The sequence below is a fragment of the Copadichromis virginalis genome, linkage group LG18 (assembly GCF_057382275.1).
Source record: "Copadichromis virginalis isolate Kocher_CV1m ecotype Utaka linkage group LG18, C_Virginalis_male_GT1.1, whole genome shotgun sequence".
Lineage (NCBI taxonomy): Eukaryota > Metazoa > Chordata > Actinopteri > Cichliformes > Cichlidae > Copadichromis > Copadichromis virginalis.
In genome coordinates this window covers 23254434-23276502 of record NC_140635.1, presented here as the reverse complement: position 1 = coordinate 23276502, position 22069 = coordinate 23254434, and the positions used below count along the sequence as shown (strand labels likewise).

General features: G+C 39.0%; 2 protein-coding genes across 3 annotated transcripts; both read right to left on the bottom strand.

Moving 5' to 3' along the window:
- Nucleotides 1–2505: 2505 nt before the first annotated feature.
- Nucleotides 2506–11044, bottom strand: map2k2b (mitogen-activated protein kinase kinase 2b). Its single transcript, XM_085438833.1, has 11 exons — nucleotides 10150–11044; nucleotides 9862–10072; nucleotides 9594–9740; nucleotides 8849–8926; nucleotides 7759–7810; nucleotides 4900–5024; nucleotides 4420–4633; nucleotides 4110–4162; nucleotides 3940–4001; nucleotides 3748–3793; nucleotides 2506–3550 (listed from the first exon to the last, which is right to left on the bottom strand). Exons 1-11 carry the CDS (start codon nucleotides 10236–10238, stop codon nucleotides 3440–3442), a joined length of 1188 nt encoding a protein of 395 aa, XP_085294959.1. The 5' UTR covers nucleotides 10239–11044; the 3' UTR covers nucleotides 2506–3439.
- A 1104-nt stretch (nucleotides 11045–12148) lies between these two features.
- On the bottom strand, nucleotides 12149–20513 carry LOC146687866 (organic cation/carnitine transporter 2-like). Of its 2 annotated transcripts, XM_085439360.1 has the most exons (11): nucleotides 20436–20503; nucleotides 19904–20114; nucleotides 19606–19709; nucleotides 18492–18646; nucleotides 17547–17718; nucleotides 15318–15459; nucleotides 15040–15134; nucleotides 14699–14913; nucleotides 14417–14599; nucleotides 13262–13397; nucleotides 12149–12951 (listed from the first exon to the last, which is right to left on the bottom strand). In XM_085439360.1, the coding sequence occupies exons 2-11, from the start codon at nucleotides 20039–20041 to the stop codon at nucleotides 12879–12881; spliced, it is 1413 nt and encodes a 470-aa protein (XP_085295486.1). In that variant the 5' UTR covers nucleotides 20042–20114; nucleotides 20436–20503; the 3' UTR covers nucleotides 12149–12878. The 2 variants fall into 2 exon arrangements, with proteins under 2 accessions (XP_085295486.1, XP_085295485.1); XM_085439359.1 differs by having other exon boundaries at nucleotides 19904–20513.
- Between the last annotated feature and the right edge of the window lie 1556 nt (nucleotides 20514–22069).

The window sequence follows — 22069 nt, the reverse complement described above, 5'->3', positions numbered from 1 at the left end:
AAAAATTACAACCAAATTGTTTACTTGCCCAAAGGAAATGACCATCCACGCTCAGAACTGCTTTGTTAAAGACACATGCACTTAGATGGGTAAATGCAGAAAGGGCATAAACCCAGTTCTAGCTTTTTTTGCAGCGTGAGCGCTCAGTCAGTGTGAGCACATCAACCTCATTGTGACAAAACCAGTTTTATGTCACAGATTCAGTGCAAAGCTCCTACAATACACCTGGGGAAAGTTGGTGCACGTATTCGCATGGAAGTGATCGTATCGCTGCTCTGTGCCAAACATCAAACGTTCTTTGGTCTGTTGCCTTTTTAGAAGTAGGACAAAGGGAATTGAGGAAATGCGACGTTAAAGTTGTACGGTATGGTGCAAGAAAGAAAAAAAGGGCTATATTTAGAGTGGAACTCCATTTTCCTAACCCCAAAGCGTATACCCTCCTTACCACCTACTCTTTCCTGGGCCCTTTCTTCTTCTTCTAGTCACAGGCTCTAAAGGCTTTGTAAATGGGTTACCCCCATGCAGCCACCCACGCATCAGGTACAGTATCAAAACCTGGGGCATCCTGTTATGACTTCTGGTTTCCTGTTTCCTGTAAAAAATACAGCCCCCCCTCTCCTAACACACACACAAACACAGTCTTTCATGCAGCAAACAGAGCAAAACTCTGATCAGCTGCTAACACACCATTTCAAATAGATTAGTTTGAGCTCTTGTACTTGTAATCCTGTTTCAAGAATTTGGGAAAGTATTTAGTAAGACACACACACAAAAAAACAAAAACAAAAACCGAACATCACACTGCTGATTAGATTCACTGACAGAAGATTCATCCAGATTTTTAGTGGGATTTTTTTGTGTGACACAGCATCATAGCTGTAGCCAACTGAAATATATAAAGTGGTAGTATTTTGATGAAGAATTACACCTTTTGAGCAGCTGTCTTACACTATTATTCTCTTCTAATTTGTTTTTATTTCACGTATACGTCCTCTCATTTCACATGCCACAGAGAGGAAGACGTACAAGTGTCAGGGGACCACTGAAACAGCAATAACAGCAGTGTGTGTGAATGTGTGTGTGCGCTTGTGTGTGAACTGCAGGTCCCCATTTGCCAAAATAACACTGTTTGTGACACACACCATGCTGGCAGTGCACATCTCCCACCAAGATACCTGAGCATCTCTCAACAGGGGTCAGCCCCATCACTCTTAATGAGCAGAAATCATTCTACCTTCCTGCGGTGGCTCAAGCCTGCCATGCTGACTGCTCACCGACGGCGTGAATGGTTAATTGTCGTTGGCACACGCTCCCCTCCCCATTTTTCTGAGATGTTTGCTCGTGCTGAAACTGATTTTTAGCGCCAGCATTTCTAGTGAGAGGTATCTTTCATGTTTTCAACTGCAACGGCCTTTTTAGTATCTGACGCAAGCTAAAAAAACATTGCAATGTTTGGTAAGCCTTCATGCTGCACTCGTTTCCTTATTTTTGTAAGAAAGAGAGAGGAGCACAATGTCATCCTGTTCTTTTTCCTAATTTTTAGCTCATCATCCCCTCCCCCTTTCTTGCAGATTGGAATTCATTAGCAATCAAAGAGCCACTGACAAACGCCCAAGCTTAATTACCCTCTCATTTGCATATTTGCATATTAATGACTGCAGATTTTGCTGTTTTTATGCTGCATTAGTCCCCCTCCCGTCAACACTTAGCCACCCCGCATACTGCAACACTGTATCGTTCCCACACCTCAGTGTCTTACATTTTAATCCTGCAAGTTGACACCCAATTAAGAGAAGGCGCTTAATCAACACTAGATAGGTTTTCATTGTCCATGCAAAATAAGAGGGAAGGAAGGGGGGATTTTTTTTCCTTCTTCACCTGGTAGTGGCTCAGGTCAATATCAAGCTTAAGCTTTATTCAATTATGCAAACGTTAACTTGGTAGCAGAAGTGCCCTCACAATGCATCTCTCAGCCCAGATATATTTAGATATGAAGACTACTATATCTTATACTTTATTTTTTAGTATTTGTTCAGGAGGTCCTCAGTTCTATGCACCCAATATGCTTCCCCCTTCTGGTAAAACAAGTGTAAGACAGATGTGATATTTCAGTAAATGAAGCCATCATGCTTGGAAGTCACAGTGCATACCATTTATTCATCTCCAAAGCATTGTGATTTATCAAGTTTCTGAAGAATTTACCCCAAACTATGTTTTTAAACTGGTGGTGACAGGACACAAAGTCAAAATGCCCTAACGCAGGATGCACATGGCCAATCCACATCCTGTTGTTTACATTAGAGGGTATACAAAAAAAATGATAATTTGTTTAAGCTGACAATGCCCATTGAGCCATGATGGAGTTCATTCAAGGGATAAAAGCAGCCTTCTTAAAAGTAGAATCTGCCCAGGGCTGAATTTCCAGGATTTGCAAAGGAAGTCTTTTACTAAACATACGAAACCTGCAGAAGGAAAATTCAGAGATGTTTAACTTTAAAAACAAAACATAACCCTATAACGGAGAGGCAACAGAGAACAGACTATTTTTAACGTTTGTAAAAACACTTTTTTATTATTTTTGGCTTTGACATGAGGGTCATGCTGTAAAGCATGAAACATTGTGCTTCACCTCAAGACATCTCAAAATTAGTAGAAATCTCCCATGTTAAGAAAAGCAAGAAACTTCAGAAACATCTCAGATGCGCGCAACCTGTTCAGTAAAATAAGCTAATCCTTACATTTCTCAGTGTATTTGCATAACAGACATATAAAGAAACTCATAAGTATATTTTTCTGTAGACACACAAAGCCTAGCCATGATTGTAATAACTGGGATTGGCATACTTGTACTGTAATGCTGTTTTCAAACATGCACTGCAGCCCTTAATTGGACATTACCCAGTGGAGCCGCATGCAAGGGAGACCATACAGAGTAACTGGGTCAGTATCCACACTGGATTCTTTCAACATTTTCCAGTGCATGTGTGAAAACAGCGTAAGCCTCAGAGCACTTCAGAAAATTTCAGACAAGAAAGCTGGAAAACTGCATTGGATTTAGGGGGGCTGGGGATGAAATTACAAATATTGGTTATTTCTTTTGTTCTGTTTTATGAACCTTTTCAAGCAAGTCTTTTACAATTCTATACAGTATATGTACGATCTGCTGTCTTAATGAGTCAAAATCCTGAACCGAATAAATCTCTAATACTCTATGCTGTCAACACTTCCAACAATCATTTGTGTGTGTTTTTTTTAAATATCTATCCTGGGATGTGAATTATGTGATAAAATATCATAGAGCTGATTTGAAGATGAAGCTTTTACGGATCCACCTGAGGGAGGATGTGTCACACAAGGTGTATACAGTATATCTGAATGTACAGTTTTAAGCAGCAGTGTCTTCATGTTTTTACATAATGTCTGAGTGAATATACATAGCTCAATCTGCAGTGCGCGTGGGAGTGCTGGGTTGGTTCAGTCCCATTGTTTTACAAAGCCACCCAGCGAAATCCACCTCCTCTGCTTCAGACCGCTTGATAAACGTGTGGTTCTGAAAAAGCACAAATATTAACAACACACTAACTCAGCTGACTAAATATATAGTTGCTATCAAGTTAAACAGCACTGCCGGTTTAGTTGAGAAGTTTTTTACTATAAAAATGACAGTGATTTAGGCCTGTCACATATTTCACTTTGTGATAATCTGTTTAAAAAAAATAGGGAACTTAAAGTCAAACTGACACTTACCATTAACATTTTTAAGTCAGCCCTGTCTGCTGGATTTTTGATGAGACTGGACACAAAGAAGATCAAGATAATCCATCAAGTTAGTAAACATGTAATCCAATGTTATGTCACTATTACTTGTCATGCTACTTGACGCTTAACATGTGTAAGTGAGGAAAGGTGAGCAATATGTTGAGTTTTAAAATGTCCTACCACTTGGTCACAAAATCCTGAAAATCAGGGGTGAATACTCCATGGGGTAGTTTAGGCGGTGGCTGAAAGTTAAAAGAAAATGTTGTAGTATAAACAGCAGAAAGTGACTCATTCGTGATTTTACGTGGTTGACAATAAATGCTGCTTTGGATAACTTCTTATAATCTTACCTCATTGACAATGTAGTCTAGTAGTTCAAAGATAGCCATTACCGGACCGTGGCCTGGGGAAGTCAGTTAAAAAAAAACAAGTGAGAACTCAATCAGAAAAAAACCTTCAATTAAAAACATGGCAAACATTCCTTTGGGGCATCGAGCAATCACGGAGCTGACAGGTTCATAAATCAGAGTGTCTAATTCACTGATATCAGCAAGTTACGTGATTTCTCATGTGGAAACTTGGAGCAGTCTGCATGCAAGGTTTGCCTACTGCACTTTCAGCCAGCCACCTGAAACACACACAGATGATAGTGTAGCTTACCACTAACAGGTCTACCCGGAGGTTTGGGTCTAGGGGATGTGCTGTGGGTCTGTCCCTGTGTATCATCCAAGATCGGTCGTCCAAATATGGCCTCCAGCTCCTTAGCATCTGGAGGGGGGATGGGAAAGCGTCCAACTGACAGCTCTACAAGGGACAAGCCCATACTCCACACATCAGACTGCACAGAGTAATGAGTCCCCTGCAATCTCTCAGGCTAGACATCAAACATAAACAACACACAAAACAATCATCAGTTCTTTATTATAGTAATATGGAACTGTTGAACACTGTTCAAACAGCTGAAGCATTAATCTCAAGTTAAATATGTATCAGTGGATAAATCTCTTCATCAAAATTAGCACAAAAGAATCCTGTTATTCAAGTTACCGACCTAAAATGAGTTAAAAAGATTCTCACATTACATGAACATTGATGCGAAACAAACTTGTCCACAGGTTTCATAAACAGACCCAAACATACCGACATGTAGGATCTTGTTCCAACAAAGGAATTGGCCATTGAGTCTATGAGCTGCCCGCTCACACCAAAGTCACACAGCTTGATCTCCCCGCGTGAGTTTACCAGGATGTTTGAGGGTTTCACATCTGAGATAAAAAGGACATTTTATTACTTATAAAATTACATGAAAATGTTATCCAACTGAATCTCTATACTATGGATGTCAAACAGCCTGAGGCCCAGAATCAGCCCACCAAAGGATGCACTAAGATCCTCTGGATTAGAGCAGGGCGATATGACCGAAAATATTCATCATGATATACATTTGAAAATTTGCGATAACGATATAACTCACGATATATTTGACACTAGACAAAATACTTTACAACTCCACAACTTTATTAGTGCATAAAAAGCTCATCAATGTATTTTCACTTCAACAAGCAGCTGTTTTTTAAGTGCATTAAAGTTATATAAAAATTTTACAGTGCAAATGCAAATTCCTTGCTGACAGTTTAACCAAAAGGCATTTCCAGTGGGAATTGGCCGACATATCCTCAGCATAACCATGTATAATATCCACAAAACGTAAAAAGAAGTTATACACAAACAATACGGTAATATAGAGATTGAAAATGTGACGTCACTCAGGGGTAAAATCGCAAAGAATTCTGGGAACTCGTGGCAAGAGGTACTAGCGCACGCAGGCTTTCAATTGAAATCAGTTATACAGCAATAAAAAGAAACACAAAAAATGGCAAGAAGCTGTTGTGTTATTAACTGCAATAGCCGGTCGCATGACAGCCACGGGAAGCCGACGAGTAAAGAGATCGGTTGTTATCAGATTACATCGTTGAAGAGAAATTGTTCGAGCCATGTTTCCGAAGTAACAAAGAGGCGACTGGATTGCAGCCATTCAAAGACAAAATATAACGTCCCAGAACACTCCAGCTCACAGGTTAGTCTGCTCCAAGCATTTCCACAAAGGTCAGTCTGCTGTTGTAGTTAATGCGTCATTTTTCTTAACATAATTGGTGATATAGGTTACAAGCAAGTCTGGCGTTGAACAGAAATTGTCGCGCTATGCTCCTTTGTTTATTGTGCATAAATAGTAAATTGTCCTGACACAATATTGTGTTTCGCTTCTGTTATTACCATGGTACACTGACAAAAACATATACTTTTATTCACAGGGTAAAACAGTTTTGTATCACTAATTGCCCAGTACGATTACAGCATACAATATTATTGTCACTGCTACATTTCTGTAATGCTACCAGAAATTATTTCCACTACTAATTAATTACCATTGAGCTCAAAGGTCCTATTAATAAACGGTTAACGAATGTGTATTTATGAAGACGATTTGTGAGACTGGTAAACTTATGATACGTACGATGGTCTTTCGTTCTACACGGTGCATTTCAAGGTCCTGTACCCATCCGGCGGTAAACTGTACCTGGGCTTGTTGCAGTGACCTGAAGTTACTAAACTTCATGAGTGTATGCACTCACTCCAAGAACCGTATGATTATAAATATGAGCGTGGTGAAAGTTGGGCAGCACGCTAACGTATTTTGTCCCTCTGTGTGCTCGTAAGGGTCTGACCCTTTCACTGGTTTGATTTTTTTCCTCGTATCTTTTCTTTGACTTTTCATCAAGTCTGTCTTTGTACGGACCGGCATTGTTCTCCTTCGTTTTGTACATACCTTTTTGGGGGGCAAAGAAAAAGCAAGAATTTATTGGAACCGAAGAATGAACGTTTTGCGGTGCTGCAAATGCTTGCATTTGATGCAGGTACTTGGATTGTTTTGCCACGAGTTCCCGGCATGCAATGCGCGAAAGTCACGTGGTCTGTCAATCTCTATTATGTTGAAGCACAGTACGTATCACTCTGCGAGGCGCCTGCCTACGATAGCCGTAATGGTCCGACAATCCATCAAGCGGTGCGGGTTCGTGGCTTAGCAAAGTCGTACTAAAACATTTGATAGATTTTCGAGCGCCGTGTACCACATAAAATCGTTTCGAGGTCAGTAAAAACAACCAGAATTCATACATAAGGCACACGGGATTATAAGGGGATCTGTCGATTTTCAGAAAAATCAAAGGATTGATTTTAAGTGTGCCGTATTTTCCAAAAAACACGGTAATAACGACGGAAAGCTAGCATGCTCTACCGAAAATAGTGTTTTGTTCTGTATCTGACGGACGAAAGCCAAACCAGTTCCACCACTGAAGTTGCAGCATTTTTACAAACCAATTCTGGTTCATCCGTTTCATTCAACGATTGGCTTTCGCCCTTCTCATTCTCCATCGCCGCCATGTGCGTATGAAAACAAAGGCACTGCGCATGCGCGTTTTACCCATATTCTATCGCGATATTTCATTTTCTTATCGTTGCCCAACATTACACCGGTATTACCGTGAATGGTATGATATGGTCCAGCCCTTCTCTGGATGGCTTTGCAAAGTGTCAAAGTTGTAGTAAAATCATAAATATCCTCATTTTTTTTCAACAAGCCACACTGCTTTTCTGGGAAAAATGATGAAAGTTTTAATACCCAAATGAATCTGTATGGAAAATATTACTATCCCAACAACTTGTTTCAGTCAAAAAGAGTAAAACCCTATAGTTTAGTTCCAAAAAATGTATATAGCAAGTTTAATTTATTTTAATAATGAACGAGGTCTAGAAGGAGTTGGGAACAAACATACACGCACACAATGATCGTTATAGTAAGATGTTATTATGCAGTTCTTTTACTAATCTGGCCCACTTGAGAGCAAACTAGGCTGTGAATAGAAACTGCTCCACATCCTACTTGCAGATGAAACTCATTTATTCAAGATACAATCATAAACTTAATGAAAATGCTGATACCTCTATGCATGATTTGATGTTTTTCTCTTAGGTAGGCAAGGCCTCTCAAAACCTGTTTCAAAGCGGAGAAAAATTAAGGAAGTCAATGACGCTAAACAGGCTTGATGCTACAGAAAACAATATGACAGAACTCATCCTGAACTAAGGCTACGTTCACACTGCAGGTCTTAATGCTCAATTCCGATTTTTTGATCAAATCCAATTTTTTTGTCTGCTCGTTCACGCTACAAATAAAATGCGACAGCAAACGCGCTCTACTGTGAACGCTCAAAGCGGCCCGCATGCGCAAAAGAAGATGTCACACACAACGCGCTCTGTTTAGACCCAGAGCAACAGTATTGTTTGACTGATGGCCCTTAATATAAAGACTTCGGACTTCACGTTTCCCAATTTTTGCTTTAAGTTATTTTGTTATTTACATAATAATGTAAATAACCTAATAATGATCCTTATTGCTGTTTAAGAGAGGAGCGGCGCTTCAAAGGATAGTTGCAGATTTCTGTCAGAATCTGCAGATTATACAGTACAAATAAAATGTTTACGTTGTCTTCCCAACAGTTTCACTGACATCTACACTGGATGGCCAGGAAGCGTTCGCGATGTCTTCTCTGGCGCTGATAATTGGCTTCAGTCTTGTGTCGGTGACGTAAAAGGCGGAGTTAATGCGACTTGACCGTTCAAACAGCAGTCACTTTCTAAAACATCAGATATGTATCGGATTCAGTACCACATACGAAAGTGACCCAGATCGGATTTGAAAATATCGGATTTGCGCCATTCACACTGTCATACCATGATCGGATATGGGTCGCATAGGGTCAAAAAAAATTGGATTTGATGCACTTTCGCCTGCAGTGTGAACGTAGCCTAAGAGTGACAAGTGTTTAGATGCACTTGTGCAAAGCAAGTATGGTTATTTTGATCCTAATCTCAATACAAATCATAACATAACTATGACAGAACGTGATTGTTTGGTTGTTTGTTTGTTTTTAAACACCTCAATTAATTAAATTAAAACACTACATTGTTTCATTAATGTCTACCACTTACTACCACATTAGAACATGACAGCAAAAAATAATATACTTACAGCAATGCTGACTTTGCCCAGAATCTCTTCAGGAATCCGCTTTGCTTCTTTCATCACCTGGTCCAGAGAGCCACCATCCTACACCAGAGAGATTACAGCAACTTATGATACGAGTGCTAAAATAACAGAAGGCAGCCTGAAGACCTTATTCAGAAAGACCCTATTCAGAAAGTAAATGAAAATGCCAACAGATTGATTCTTAAAAACAGTTACGCAAAAGTAATAACAGACCTGCGTCTGTAAGGGGCTGATGATGAAAATGAGGTGGAATTCAATTGAAGATTGAACTGAGATGTACATTGAGACTGGCAAGAATTGGCAGGATTAGGAACAAGTATATCAGATGGAGAGTGTATATCTTGGGACAAGGAAGAAGGCACTGTCAGGTGCAAAGAAGAACTCAAGGCGACTAATGTAGCCAGTGACTGGCTAGATTATTCTATCCTTTTTGTGAATACTGTAAAGAATTAACACAGTTTGTGTACCTCATTAACCCACTTCCAACAAATTACTGCTGCATATGCATACACGCATATACACACACCCACACCCACCAGATTAATTCAATTACAAAGACATTGGGCAAAATGGATAGGGATTTTAGACAACATCATTTGATTGTTTGGGTAAAAAACACTTTAATCCAGTTGTCCTCTCTATAAATCTTCAGCAACAGATAAGAGAAAAGATGATATCTTTGTTGGGATCAAAACACTACTGGAATACAATTTTTTTTAATTCTTACCATGTGTTCCATGCAGATGCTGATTTCTCCATCGCTGTAAAAAGCTCCATAGAAACCCACAATGTAGGGAGAATTACACTCGTGTAGTACCTGAAGCTCTCTGATGATCTGGTTTCTTATTGCAGGTTTTATTTCTAAATGTATGAGCTAAACACAGAAGAAAGGTGTTATATTAAATGGGTATCAAAGGGTGAACACTAATACCAGAAAGATCAACTCAAGTATAAAAGACCCAGCAGCTTTTTGTTTTATAATTGCAAAAGCTCACTTTTCTGGCCATGATTATGCCTGAAGGTTTGTGGCACTCCTTGTTGACCACTCCTCCGTTGCCTGCACCCAGCTCACAGATACGATGGAAGTCATCATCTTTCAGCTCGCCAACCTTGGCCTTCTGGGTAAGGAAAGCTTCTAATCTTTTCTTTTGTTGTTCATCCAGGTCCAGCTCCTCCAGTATTTTCTTCAGCGCTTCTAAATTGGCCCTGATAAAATTAAGAGACAGTTTAGAATAACATATTTTCAAACAACTGCAAAATTTTAACTCAGCAGGTCAACTTACTCAGATGTAATCTCTGTATTCATGGAGGTGGATAATCCATCACTAGCAGGAGCAATGTTTAAGGGCACTGGTCTCTTTTTAGGAGCCATGTTTATTTGAGGGTAAAATATGAACTTGGACTGAGTGACACTTTCCTCTACAGCTACAGATGATAAGATCCTGTAATCTATATGATTTAGAAATTGCTGACAAGGTAAGGGGCCTGTGATTAGCACGTGCAACTTTGGGAGGTTAGATAATAGACAAACACTGTCTTGTAGACTAGATGCTATCTACTTGACGTTTTCTGTTTAGCTGTTACCAGGTAGGACAGTTAACCTGGCTAAACTTACTTAATTTGTGTCTTCAAATCAACGCCGGCTTAACCTGTGACTCAGCTTAAATCTAATTTACTACAAGAGCGACACATCAAATTATGAATACAAATACGGTAATATAACACCAGTCTTAGCTAGCTAGGTTAGTGTTAGATGAGTAGACGTAGCACGACAACTAGCATAATGGTCACCGCACTTGCACCAAAATGTAAATGTCCAATTAATCGAGGATTAACTAGCTACAACGTAAAGGCAAAAAAAAGATTTTCAAAGCTAAAGCCATAACTATCAGCACATACACGTTAGCTAGCTATCTAACTAACTTCATCTGCTAGCTGTTGCGTGACAGCCGCACATTTCACGCGAGTCGAAAGCAAGCGGATGTTTGTTCACTTTTCTTCCGGTGACTTCCCCCTTTGTTTAAGTTAGAAACATTAGCTTAACTGGCTGTTTTATCCCAATATCTTCTTTCAGCGGGGTAGGTGTGTTATTGCTGTAGACACCGGGGTCTAGTGTCTTCAGCAGGGACGATCACGGGGGCGCGGTGCAGTCAAGACTGAGCCTTAAGTAGTCCAGAGTAGCAATCTCGCGATATTTTAGACAGCTGCGCGAGCAGCAGTATGAACCATCGACGGTATGAACGCTGACTTATATAGATACTTAATGCTTCCAACAGATACCAAAGCATACGTAAACAGATGGCCGAATGAAATGAAACTCTTTAGTAAAAAAGGAAAAATAAAAATAATTAAACAAAACCCGTAAATTAGTCTCGTTATTTGATCATTTAAATTTAATTCGATTTTTAAAAAACGTATTTTATTTTATCGCTCTACTTGTGTATTTACATTACATTTTTTAAAACGTGCAACCTTTTGTACAAAGGACTTTAGCGAATACATGCTGTGAGGGCCTTTTGTTTTGTAAAATGGGAAATAACAAAGTTGTAAAAAATATTGTAAAATAATAAAAAAACAAAAGATTTAAAGTTCATTATATTTGTTAACCTGCCTTCAAAGACATATGGATCTATCTTTGAAGGCACTAATAACACTTATTTCTTTAGAACACTATCCGGAATGCAGGGTTTTCAAATATTTATTTATATAAATAAATAATCGTGAAGCTGATGGTACTGCTTGAAAGTCTTTCGGATCTATAGCCTTCCAAGCTGCCTGTTTGATTGGCTAACAATTCATCCATTCACCTGAAGCACAAAACGGAGGCCTGAGACTTTCTATTGTGACTGCGCTTCTTTCTCGGATTACCAATGTACATTACCGTGCGAAGGTCTCAAGCCAGCCTTCATTTCTTTATTTCATCCTTCCACGCTGCCAGCCTTTCTTGTATTTATTTATTTTTTGTTATTTTTTTAAGTTATCATGGGCAATAATTCTCCAGACTTTCGAAAGACCCTCTGTTTTTTCTTTGGACATTGGTTGATTTTTCACACAGGTTTGGCCAAGTTGTTGTACCTGACCATTTTCAGAAGACTATGTATCTGTTTTATGGTATTAAGCCATTTAACACTGACCTATGAATTATGGAAGCAAAAAAAAGCACTTTGAAACCAGTGTAGTGTCTACACATTGTAAGAGCTATTAGCTCAAACACAGCATGTCAGCATGGTGTGCAGTGTGTTCTTCAGAGAAAAACAATTGAAGAAACAAATGAACACAATCTGAAAATCATGTCTTTAGTGGAACACTGGAAGTGATGGATTTTCCTCATCAGAATCTGGACCACAGCACTGGGAACAGAACAAAATACAGCCAACAAACAAAAAAGAAGAGCTTGAATATTGTTCAAGAACCCTGGAGAACTATTCCTAAGAAAGCTTAAAAGAGTTCAGGACATACTGAAAAATAAGGGTGGTACCACTTTCAGGCTCTTTAGAATTGTGCAAACTATTTTTGTATTCCGAATGTATTTTTACACACGTTTCAATAAATCTGATTTTCCTAGCACAATATAATGAAATGAGGGGTGTTTTTCTAAATCAGCAAAAACTGGACAGACATGAAGACTTATCAAATTAGGAAAATCTATTTCAAAACCATCTACACAATTTATTTTTTGTCTACATCATTGTGAGATGCAGTTTATTTTAATAAATGTTGTAAATACAAGAGTGCATAAAAATACATTCTGAAAAACAAACAGACGAACAATCAAGTAGGCCAAAAACAAAAGCACCATTTAAGACTCTGGATGGAGAAAGTGTAAACCCAGGAATTTAAGTATATCACTAATTCTGCATGACAAGAACAAAGAAGCTCAGTTAACTTTCTTCAGATTAACCTCTCACAGTCCTACAGACACATCTTAAAGCTAACGATACATGTAGTTCATCTTCAAATGCATGTGGTCCTTCCACACTTGCTGTGTGATTTCCTTTCAGTAGATGGCACTCTAGTTCACTTCTTTGAAGCCTTCAGTTGCATCAGGTCGGGTTGAAAGAGCTTCCTTTGAACAGCAGGAGAAGCTTAAAGATATAAAGAGAAACGAAGGCAGAATGAACAGATAAATAAGAATGGCTAAAATACACACACACAAAAAAAATGCTGCGATTCAGTTGGCTCTGAAGAATTTTTGCTCCTTTTAATTAAAATTTTTCTGATGCGAGCCAGTGTGTTTATATATACTGCATAATACAAATACATTAGTAACAGACTTATTATCAAAAGCCGGATCCTTTAATTTCAGGTCATGGTTATAGTGTACTCCCATCCACAAACATTACGCCATTAAAATAAAAGGGAAATCTGAACTCGGTACGTCCATCAACAGCATACCGTCTGATGTGTTTGGTCTGGATGAGAAGGTCAGGGAGTTTGCTGTTTCTGGTGTCTGGCAACAACATGCTAACGGCAGCAGCCATAATACTGGCTGTGCCAAAAATGATGTAGGGAAGGATCTTGCTGTATAGACCTGCAAGAAAAATAAAAGGCATTTAAAATGGAAAGATGAGAGATCTTTTCACTGTTAAAAGGATTTCCACATCATGAAGATGTGCACAATACACAAGCATTAAGAATTATATTACAACATTTACAAATACATTTAAAACCAGATCAATAACGCAATATACTGGCAACAAAAAAACAAAACGGAAAAAGGGAAAAATGGTGTTAGCACATTCTCTTGTACACAATAATGGAAGGAGGTCAGGTTACCAAGATGTATTTCAGAAATAAAAAGATATACAGAGTCCAGAGAAGATGAGAAAACCATTGGGGAAATGAATATACAAAATTGTAACCAACTAAAAATAATTTCAAGAGAGGTGGAAAACAGACTTCCTTAATCAAACCACTTAAATCACACATGACAACTCTAGGTCACAGTAGAAATGAGGATGAGGCCTCTGATAATAACTGCATGTATAGTGTTATTTATTAAACCGTCAATCCTAAAGTGGACTTTGTCATTTGAAAGTGGCCTCTGTTGATTTTACACATTAAGGTCAATTCTGTTGTCACGGCTTCCTTCACTCAGGCTCATGAACTGCAAACCTATTACAGAAATCATGATCAAACCAGGATGCAATGTTAGGCTGTCCAATCAAAGTCCATCCATCCAGTTTCTTCTGCTTATCCGTTTTAGGGTTGCTGGGAGACTTAATTATCATAGGGTGAGACAGACAACCATAGATGCTTCACATCTAGTTAGCCTAACCCCACACATGTCTATAGACTGTACGAAGGAGCCAGACTACCCACACATGAGGAAAATGTACCGACTCCACACAGAAACGCCCTAACATGGATATAACTCTTCTCGCTGTGAGCCAGCAATGCTAACCACTGCCCCTGTTATCAAAGTGAAACACTAACTGAAATACTAAAATGCCAGATTAGCCCCGAACATGGATATTGTTGCTTCAGCTTTGATGCCCATGCACCTCCCCTAAGCTCTCTGACCGAAAAACAAAAAGAAAGCACACTTACCCATGTAAAGTAAATAAGGACATATGATAGCTCCTATTCGTCCAGCTGTGGCGCAGATCCCCAAGCCCATGTTTCTGACCACAGTGGGCATCAGCTCAGTGAAAAACACGTAGATAAAGCAGTAAGCAGCAGATACACCAGTCTTTCCCACCAAAGCCAACACCTGGACCATGATGGGCATGTCTGGAAAGAAAAAGGCAGTGATTAGAAAAAGTTTAAACAAAGTGCTAATCTACCGAGTGTTCTAGTTAATTCCTGGCACTGCTAATATTGTACACATACCTTCAGGAACCAGCTTTATAACCAGAAGCATGATACCGCAGAACATCAGCGTGGTGAAGAGTAAAGTGGGCCGTGGAGCCCTATCAATCAGAAGCCAGGTGGCTACATACACAACAATGTCAATGGCTGCAGAAATGAAGCAGTTGAGGTAGATGTTTCCATGCAGGTTGCTGCTATTGAGAGAGAGCCCATAGTAGACCATGGCCACAGACATCCTGCAAAAAAAGCATAATCAAGACTCAGCAATACAAGTTTGTTTTACATTAGACAGCATAATTATTGCTACTAAAACATGCAACACAATATCTGGCATTACTGTATGTTTCCGGAAAGCCCATTACCATATGAAAACACCTAAAATTGTTATGTTCCTTATGTTATGGGTGCGCATCAAGTCCATGTAAGTGTATGTCTGCTCTTCTTCATCTTTATTTTGCTGAATTAGACACAGAAAGAAACAGAACATTATAGAGCAAAGTCGTCTGTCCACACTGAATATATAATAATTTCAGATTGCATGGTGGAAAAGTATTGTGTGATTTCTACAATTTAAGTTATATTTTATACTGGAGCACAATGGCTTTCATAGCTCAAGGAAATAAAAAAAAAAAAATGGTACCATGAGCTCCAAGCAATCCCCAGCTCTGAATATGACCTCAGGGGCGGGGACTCTGTTCCACTGGGCAGCCTTACGTATGACAAGCTCAGCCTCCTCCACTCGACCTTTCTGCAAAAGCCAACGAGGCGACTCAGGAATCAAGCTGCACACACAAGAGCAGTGAAAAGCGTGTAGCAAAACATGCACCTCAAAACAAGATTTTTCCAGATTCAGTGAAAACACGTGTTATCTATCACAACTGTCACCCAAATGTCGTCCAGGCTGACTGACAACAGTGTTATCTTGTCTGAACTGATCGTGAGTGAACTTTGCTTTTGAGAAATTAGTTTCATGCGCTCGTAAAAAGGATAGTGAGGCTGGACTTTGTTTTATGTGTGTGCCATTCTGGTTTCTAAAAGAAAACGAAAGACTTATTGCATCACTCAGCAAAACCCTCAGTGGATTTGACAGCATAACAGTTTTCAGTAACGCCAGTTCAGTAATGTACGGATTTGATATACTGTGTGATACCAGATGTAACTAAATCTACATGTCAGAGTATATATGAGGAACAATTCTGAGGTTCATTAATTAAGTTCATTAATCTGTTTTATTTCATTATTCCTGTTTATTTAGATCCTGTACTGGGTTGGGTCCGTTGTTGTTTTCTCTCTCTCTGTCTGTGTGGTGGACACTCCTCCAGTATATATACACTCCTGTCAAAAAGATATTTTTCACTGGTTTTGACTCTAAGCAGTCCTTTGGAAAACTACGTACAACCTGTGATTCAGTAGCTTGTAGAACCACCTTTAGCAGCAATAACTTGAAGTAAAAGTTTTCTGCATGACTTTATGGGTCTCTCATATCGCTGTGAAGGAACTTTGACCCACTCTTTTTTACAATGTTGCTTCAGTTCATTGCAGTTTGTGGGCATTCGTTTATTTGCTCTTTTAAGGTTTTGCCACAGCATTTCAGTCAGGGTGAGATCTGGACTTTGACTGGGCCATGGCAACACCTTGATTCTTTTGTTTTTCAGCCATTCTGTCGCAGATTTGCTGCTGTGGCTTCAATCATTGTCCTGTTACATGACACAATTTGGATGAAGCTTTATTTGTCCGACAGCTGGCCTCACATCTGACTTAACAATACTTTGGTATACAGAGGTGTTCATGGTCGGCCTAGTGATTGCAAGGTGCCCAAATCCTGTGGCTGCAAAACAAACTCAAATCACCACCCTCCACCACCGTGCCTGACAGTTGGCGTGACATGTTTGTGCTGATAGGTTATTTTCAAATTTCCCTAATTTGGCCTTGCCTGCCTAAAGGGCATTATTTCAGAAATCTTCTGGTTTGCTTTGATGCAACTTGCCCTTGAACAGTTTTTTATGTTATATATTAACACAAAGACAAATAAAACCAAAAAAAATAGATTCGTTTAGCTTGGCTGGTTAGATTGAAGGATAAATAAAAAATATTCTAATTCCTTACGCTGAGTGACAGAATATGTACATGTAATGTATCTGACTAAACAAAAACATTATCTTGCAGGCATTGACTAACTTCTGTTCTAACTCTGCATTCATCAAACGTTCCAGAGTTACTTTCACAGTGAAACCAAATAGTACATGCACAAATTTTGATGTTGCCTGCTGTAACACGTCTGTTGGTCTCCACTCGCTGATCAAATATTTCTATAATGTATGTGAATATGTTTTATACTTTTCATAACAAGAAGCAAAGTTGCTGTTATGAGACATCCACATGCAGCATCACATGGAAATTGAGTTTAACAAGTAACTGTGGACTCAGTTTTCCAGTTTTGTTTAACAGGAACCTATAGCTACTTATTGACAAGGCTGGGCATGTCGTGAACACCACAAATATAAACAGCAGTTATGTGAGTTAGCTATGTCATTGTATCAGCTCCAGCTGCTCTGGTCATTTTCATCAGACCACAATATTATATATGTTTTATTAGAGTTAACCCAAGAGACTCTTATGTTATGTTTTTTTTTTTTTTTTTTTTTTTTTAAAAACAGCCAATAGCACTTACAATAATATCATGGTAAAATCTTTCCCCATTCAGATTTTTTACGCAACCTTTAACTGAATGCTAAAACCCGAATACTGACATGTTTCTCTAAAATTGCATTGCTAATATCGGATTAATGCACTGAAATGCAGGGGTGCACAAAGTCCTAATAAAATTCTCTGTGCACTGGTTACATGAATCATCATCCATTAGATTTACCACCACGCTGGAATAAATAGGAAGCCTGGGAGGGCAGCAGCAACCAGCAGCATCCTCCAGCCACGTATGAAGTAAGCAAAGAGGGGCAATAAGGCATAACCAAAGCCAAACCCAAGACTGTGTCCCAGCAGAATGTAGGTCACCCTGGCAGACTTACTCAGCATTTCAGAACCTGGACAAGACAAAGATGAAGGATTGGGCTTTAATGAAAGGAAACATGAGAGGATTGGTTTTCTGAGACAATGGCTTAAAGGAGTATTTTACTTTAGCCTAGAGCCTTGGAGATGAAAAGTAAGCTACAAAAAGCCAAAACGCCTTTCTTTCAAGGAGCACAGCCTTAGATCAAAAGGATGCTCCTTCAATGCTTGAGGCACTTTATCTGATTTCATGGAGATACCTCTGGAGCTGAAAAATACAGCTTTGTTCAGACAAACAGGAGTCGGCAATCATAGTCAGAAGAAATTAAATAATATAATAAATTATGGTTAGGATCACCACAGATGCTGATTAGACCTCTCGGGGTTAAAGAAACTTTTATGTAGACTTTAATTCTGCTCGTTCACATGAAAGCTTCTATTGGCTGACCTTTTATTTATAAAATGTCACCACAGCGGAAGGATCAACGTGTTTGGCACAATTTTTTTTTTTTTACGCTGGATGATGTAACCCTACTAGAAACGTGTGTCTCCTCTGTGTTAGGTAAATGTGATATGTTTAACAAAAAGACAAGAAATAGTGATTAATGCTTCTTTAAACTGCCTCAACACAATACAACCAGGTTTTTAAGACCCAAAATGAATTGGTACAGCACAACCTTTCAATGGGTTTTGAACCACCGCCACGCTGAGGAACAGAAGCATGGCTCTGTGCTACACTTTGTTTCAGCCCTGGAGAATACATGCCGAGACTTCTTGAAGTGTGATAGGAGCAAATGGGCTGCCTTACCGAGTACGAGTGATGCAATGAAATTGGAAATTTGGCCAAGTCCTCTTAGACAGTTGAGGATAGTGAACATGACCCAGCTGACGGAGGTGACCTGGATCAAAGCGGTGACTGTTTGTAGGATCATAGTGAAAAAAAATACTGGCTTTCTACCAAATCTGTAAGAAAAGTTATGCAGAAATAGGGAATACAGAGATGTAAAGATGTAATGTCATGAAAACATAACAGTATCATAGTGAGTTTGGGCTGGTTATCAGTTTTACTTCTCTCTATTTTTTTGATTCTCTCAGATGGTATGGGTTTTAATTGTTTTCTGTCAGCACCACTGCTAAAAATTGTTTGGTTTCAGCTCATCAAATAATACATATGTAAATATATATATATAAAAAAAAATTTAAAATAAAAAAAACAACCCAAATACCAATAACTAAAAGTGAAAGAGACAATCTTTACTTGTAGCTTTGCCTGCTTGTTATGAACTAAGAAAAAGATTCCCTTCTACCACAGTAGTGCGTACACTATGTTGCTCTGTTGCCCACTACCTGGATATTTAGACTGAATATCTGCTTCCAGATCTTTGATCCGTTTACCAAACAACTTGCTGAGACAAGCGGATCATAGAATCCAAACTGGAAACAAACACAAGCCTCAGATGACATGAAAACAGCTCTGCAGGCTTCAACCTCAAACCTGCAGAGTTCTAAATACACTCTTGATAGTTTTCAGCCAGGAAATACATACTCACACAAAAGAACATGCACATTTAATACACAGACCTAAATTTAGGAGCCTCTTTGAGCCACACTCCTCCATCTTTCAGACTGCAGTATTAAATATTTTTACATGACTTATCTGTTCTGAAAACAATTTAACTCTCCTCCTAAAACTTTAAAGCAACTAGTTTTATTTGTAGGTCACTTTAGCAATCATATATCAAAAGCTTTTTATGATTTTTTTTTTCAATTCACCCAGGTAAGAAAAAAAAACTTTTTTAACCTTTCCTCGTGAAAAAAAAGAAGACAAAGGCTACTTGTTAAAGCCACGATATCTTTCAGCCTCCTTATCTTAACGTTTTTTAAACAAAGGCTGATTACATATTTTTATATGACAGACTTACCGGTCTGATAGATGTCCACTAATAAAAGATCCAATAAGTGCCCCCACAAAGAAGAAAGAGGTGGAGAAAGGGACTTTCCATGCATTGTCGCACACAAGATCCCACTTCAGTTAAAAGGAGAGAATATGGTTATTCGGGTTACGTTCAGACAAAAATAATAGAATAAAGTGAGTTTATTTCGAATACATGAAGCAATTTTTACATGTTTTAGCTCTCGAAGTCTTTTAATGTCACAGCCATACGAAACAATTCGTGTACTACAGGCTGACTGTCAGTGATCATTTAGGCAGTACTGAACCTCAGAAACGATGGTGGTGGTGTATTTGTCAGTGCTGAAAACCCAGCCGTCCAAACACTGTTCTGTGTCATTGAAGCCGGCTGCTTTTTCTGTCCAGTTTTCATTGAGCTTGTATCGAGAGCAGCTGCCCGGTCCCATCCAGCTGCCCCGGTCATGGAAACCATTCTCCTGTTCCCACTCTGTGCCGTTGCGCGAGGAGCTGTTTGGGCTTCTGCAATAATGTTCGGGTGTATCCGAAACAAAAACCACAATTACACCCATGTATCCTGCGGGCATTGTACTTACACTGAGCAGAACCATAACGAGAATTTGAAAGAGCCCGTAGTCGCCCAGAAAAGACGTGATTTCGTCAAAGTCTCTGATATTTCCATTTGACATGCTCGCAAAAAACCTGGAGGAGCGCAAGCGAACTGTTTCTAGAGAGTTGCTTTAAGATACCTTATGCAACATGTCAAACCAGACACGCCGTGCATAGACGTGTTAGAAATGAAAAAGAAAGAAAGAAAGAAAAAGAAAAAAGAAAAGCAGACACCTGCAGACTGTAACTGTACTCTTCAGTCATTGAATTGCTTTTGAACCTTTCATCCCACAAAGCACACTTTTCCTTCCTGGTAAAACTGCAAGGGCAGCTTTTAACGCTTGCACAAGCGTATTTGGCTTATGTAAGGATACCATCTGCCACTAGACTACTTCTTTCCCTTACACATACTGATAACTCCCTGCTCGCTGAATGCTCGATGATCAATCGGGATTTCGGACAGCTGTCTTATAAACGAATCTGTTAGTTGTCAATGTTAATACCAAGCCTAGTTAGTCATAACAAGCGTTCACATCAACGTCGGAATAAAATGTATGATTGCCAGGAACTTCTCTTCCCACATGCTGCCGCAGGGTTAGAAACCATAAACACTGACTGTGAACGCAGAGAAACACTCTGTTCTCAGTTTTCCTGCTCCGTGCATCAAACACCAGCTCTCCAAATCTCAGTTCGTATAAATCCAGACTAAACACGTTTTTTTTGTTTGTTTATTTTTGTTTGTCACTGCCTTTTATTTAATTACATAATTACTAATTTTTATAAACAGCGCCATAACTTTTATTTAAAAAAAAAATCTAATTATTTTATGTTAATTTAACTTTTTTTAAATGTACATTTTATGTTATTGTTGTTGCTCATATGACTATCTGTGGATCAAGCCAGATAACACACACAAGTTAGTTAAACTGCAGGAATGTCTTAAAGACATAAAGACCTAAAAATCTTAGAAATGCGGTTTCTAGACAGATGTCCATTCTGGATGGCATTAATCTGGCCTCCAGAAACACTGATAGGAATCTTGGAGTTATTTTTGACCAGGATATGTCCTTTAATGCACATATTGAACAAATAGGACTACCATTTGCGCAATATCTGTAAAATTAGAAAAATCCTATCTCAGAGTGACGCTAAAAAACTAGTTCATGCATTTAATACCTCTAGGCTGGACTGTAATTCGTTATTATCAAGATGTCCTGAAAACTCCCTGAAAATTGAATTCATCTAAAATGCTGCAGCGAGAATATTGACAGATACTAGAAAAAGAGAGCTTATTTCTTGTATATTAACGTCTCTTTATTGGCCCCTTCTGTGGAACCAGCTTTGGATTCAGGAGACAGACATTATCTCTACTTTCAAGATTAGGTTTAAAACTTTCTTTTTTTCTAAAGCATATAGTTAGGGCTGGATCAGGTGACCCTGAATCCTCCCTTAGTTATGCTGCAATAGGAGTAGGCTGCTTAATTATTTGTTATTATTAATCTCTGGCTCTCTTCCACAGAGGCTCCTTTATCCTACTCACCCCCATCCGGTGGTAGCAGATGGCCGCCCCTCCCTGAGCCTGGTTCTGCTGGAATCAGAATCAGAATGTCATTATTGTCGTTGTCACAGGTACAATGAAATTACAAGTGGCACGTTTCTTTCTGCTAAAACTGACTTTTTCGTTCCCACTGTCGCCTAAGGGCTTGGTCATCGCGTTTTTCTCTGTTTTCTTTGTATTATTGTTGGGTGTGTAGCTTACAGTGTATAGCACCTTGAGGCAACTTTTGTTGTGATTTGGTTCTATATAAATAAAACAGAACTTAATTGAACTGAATATGCATTACCTATGTAGCTGTACACACAGTAAT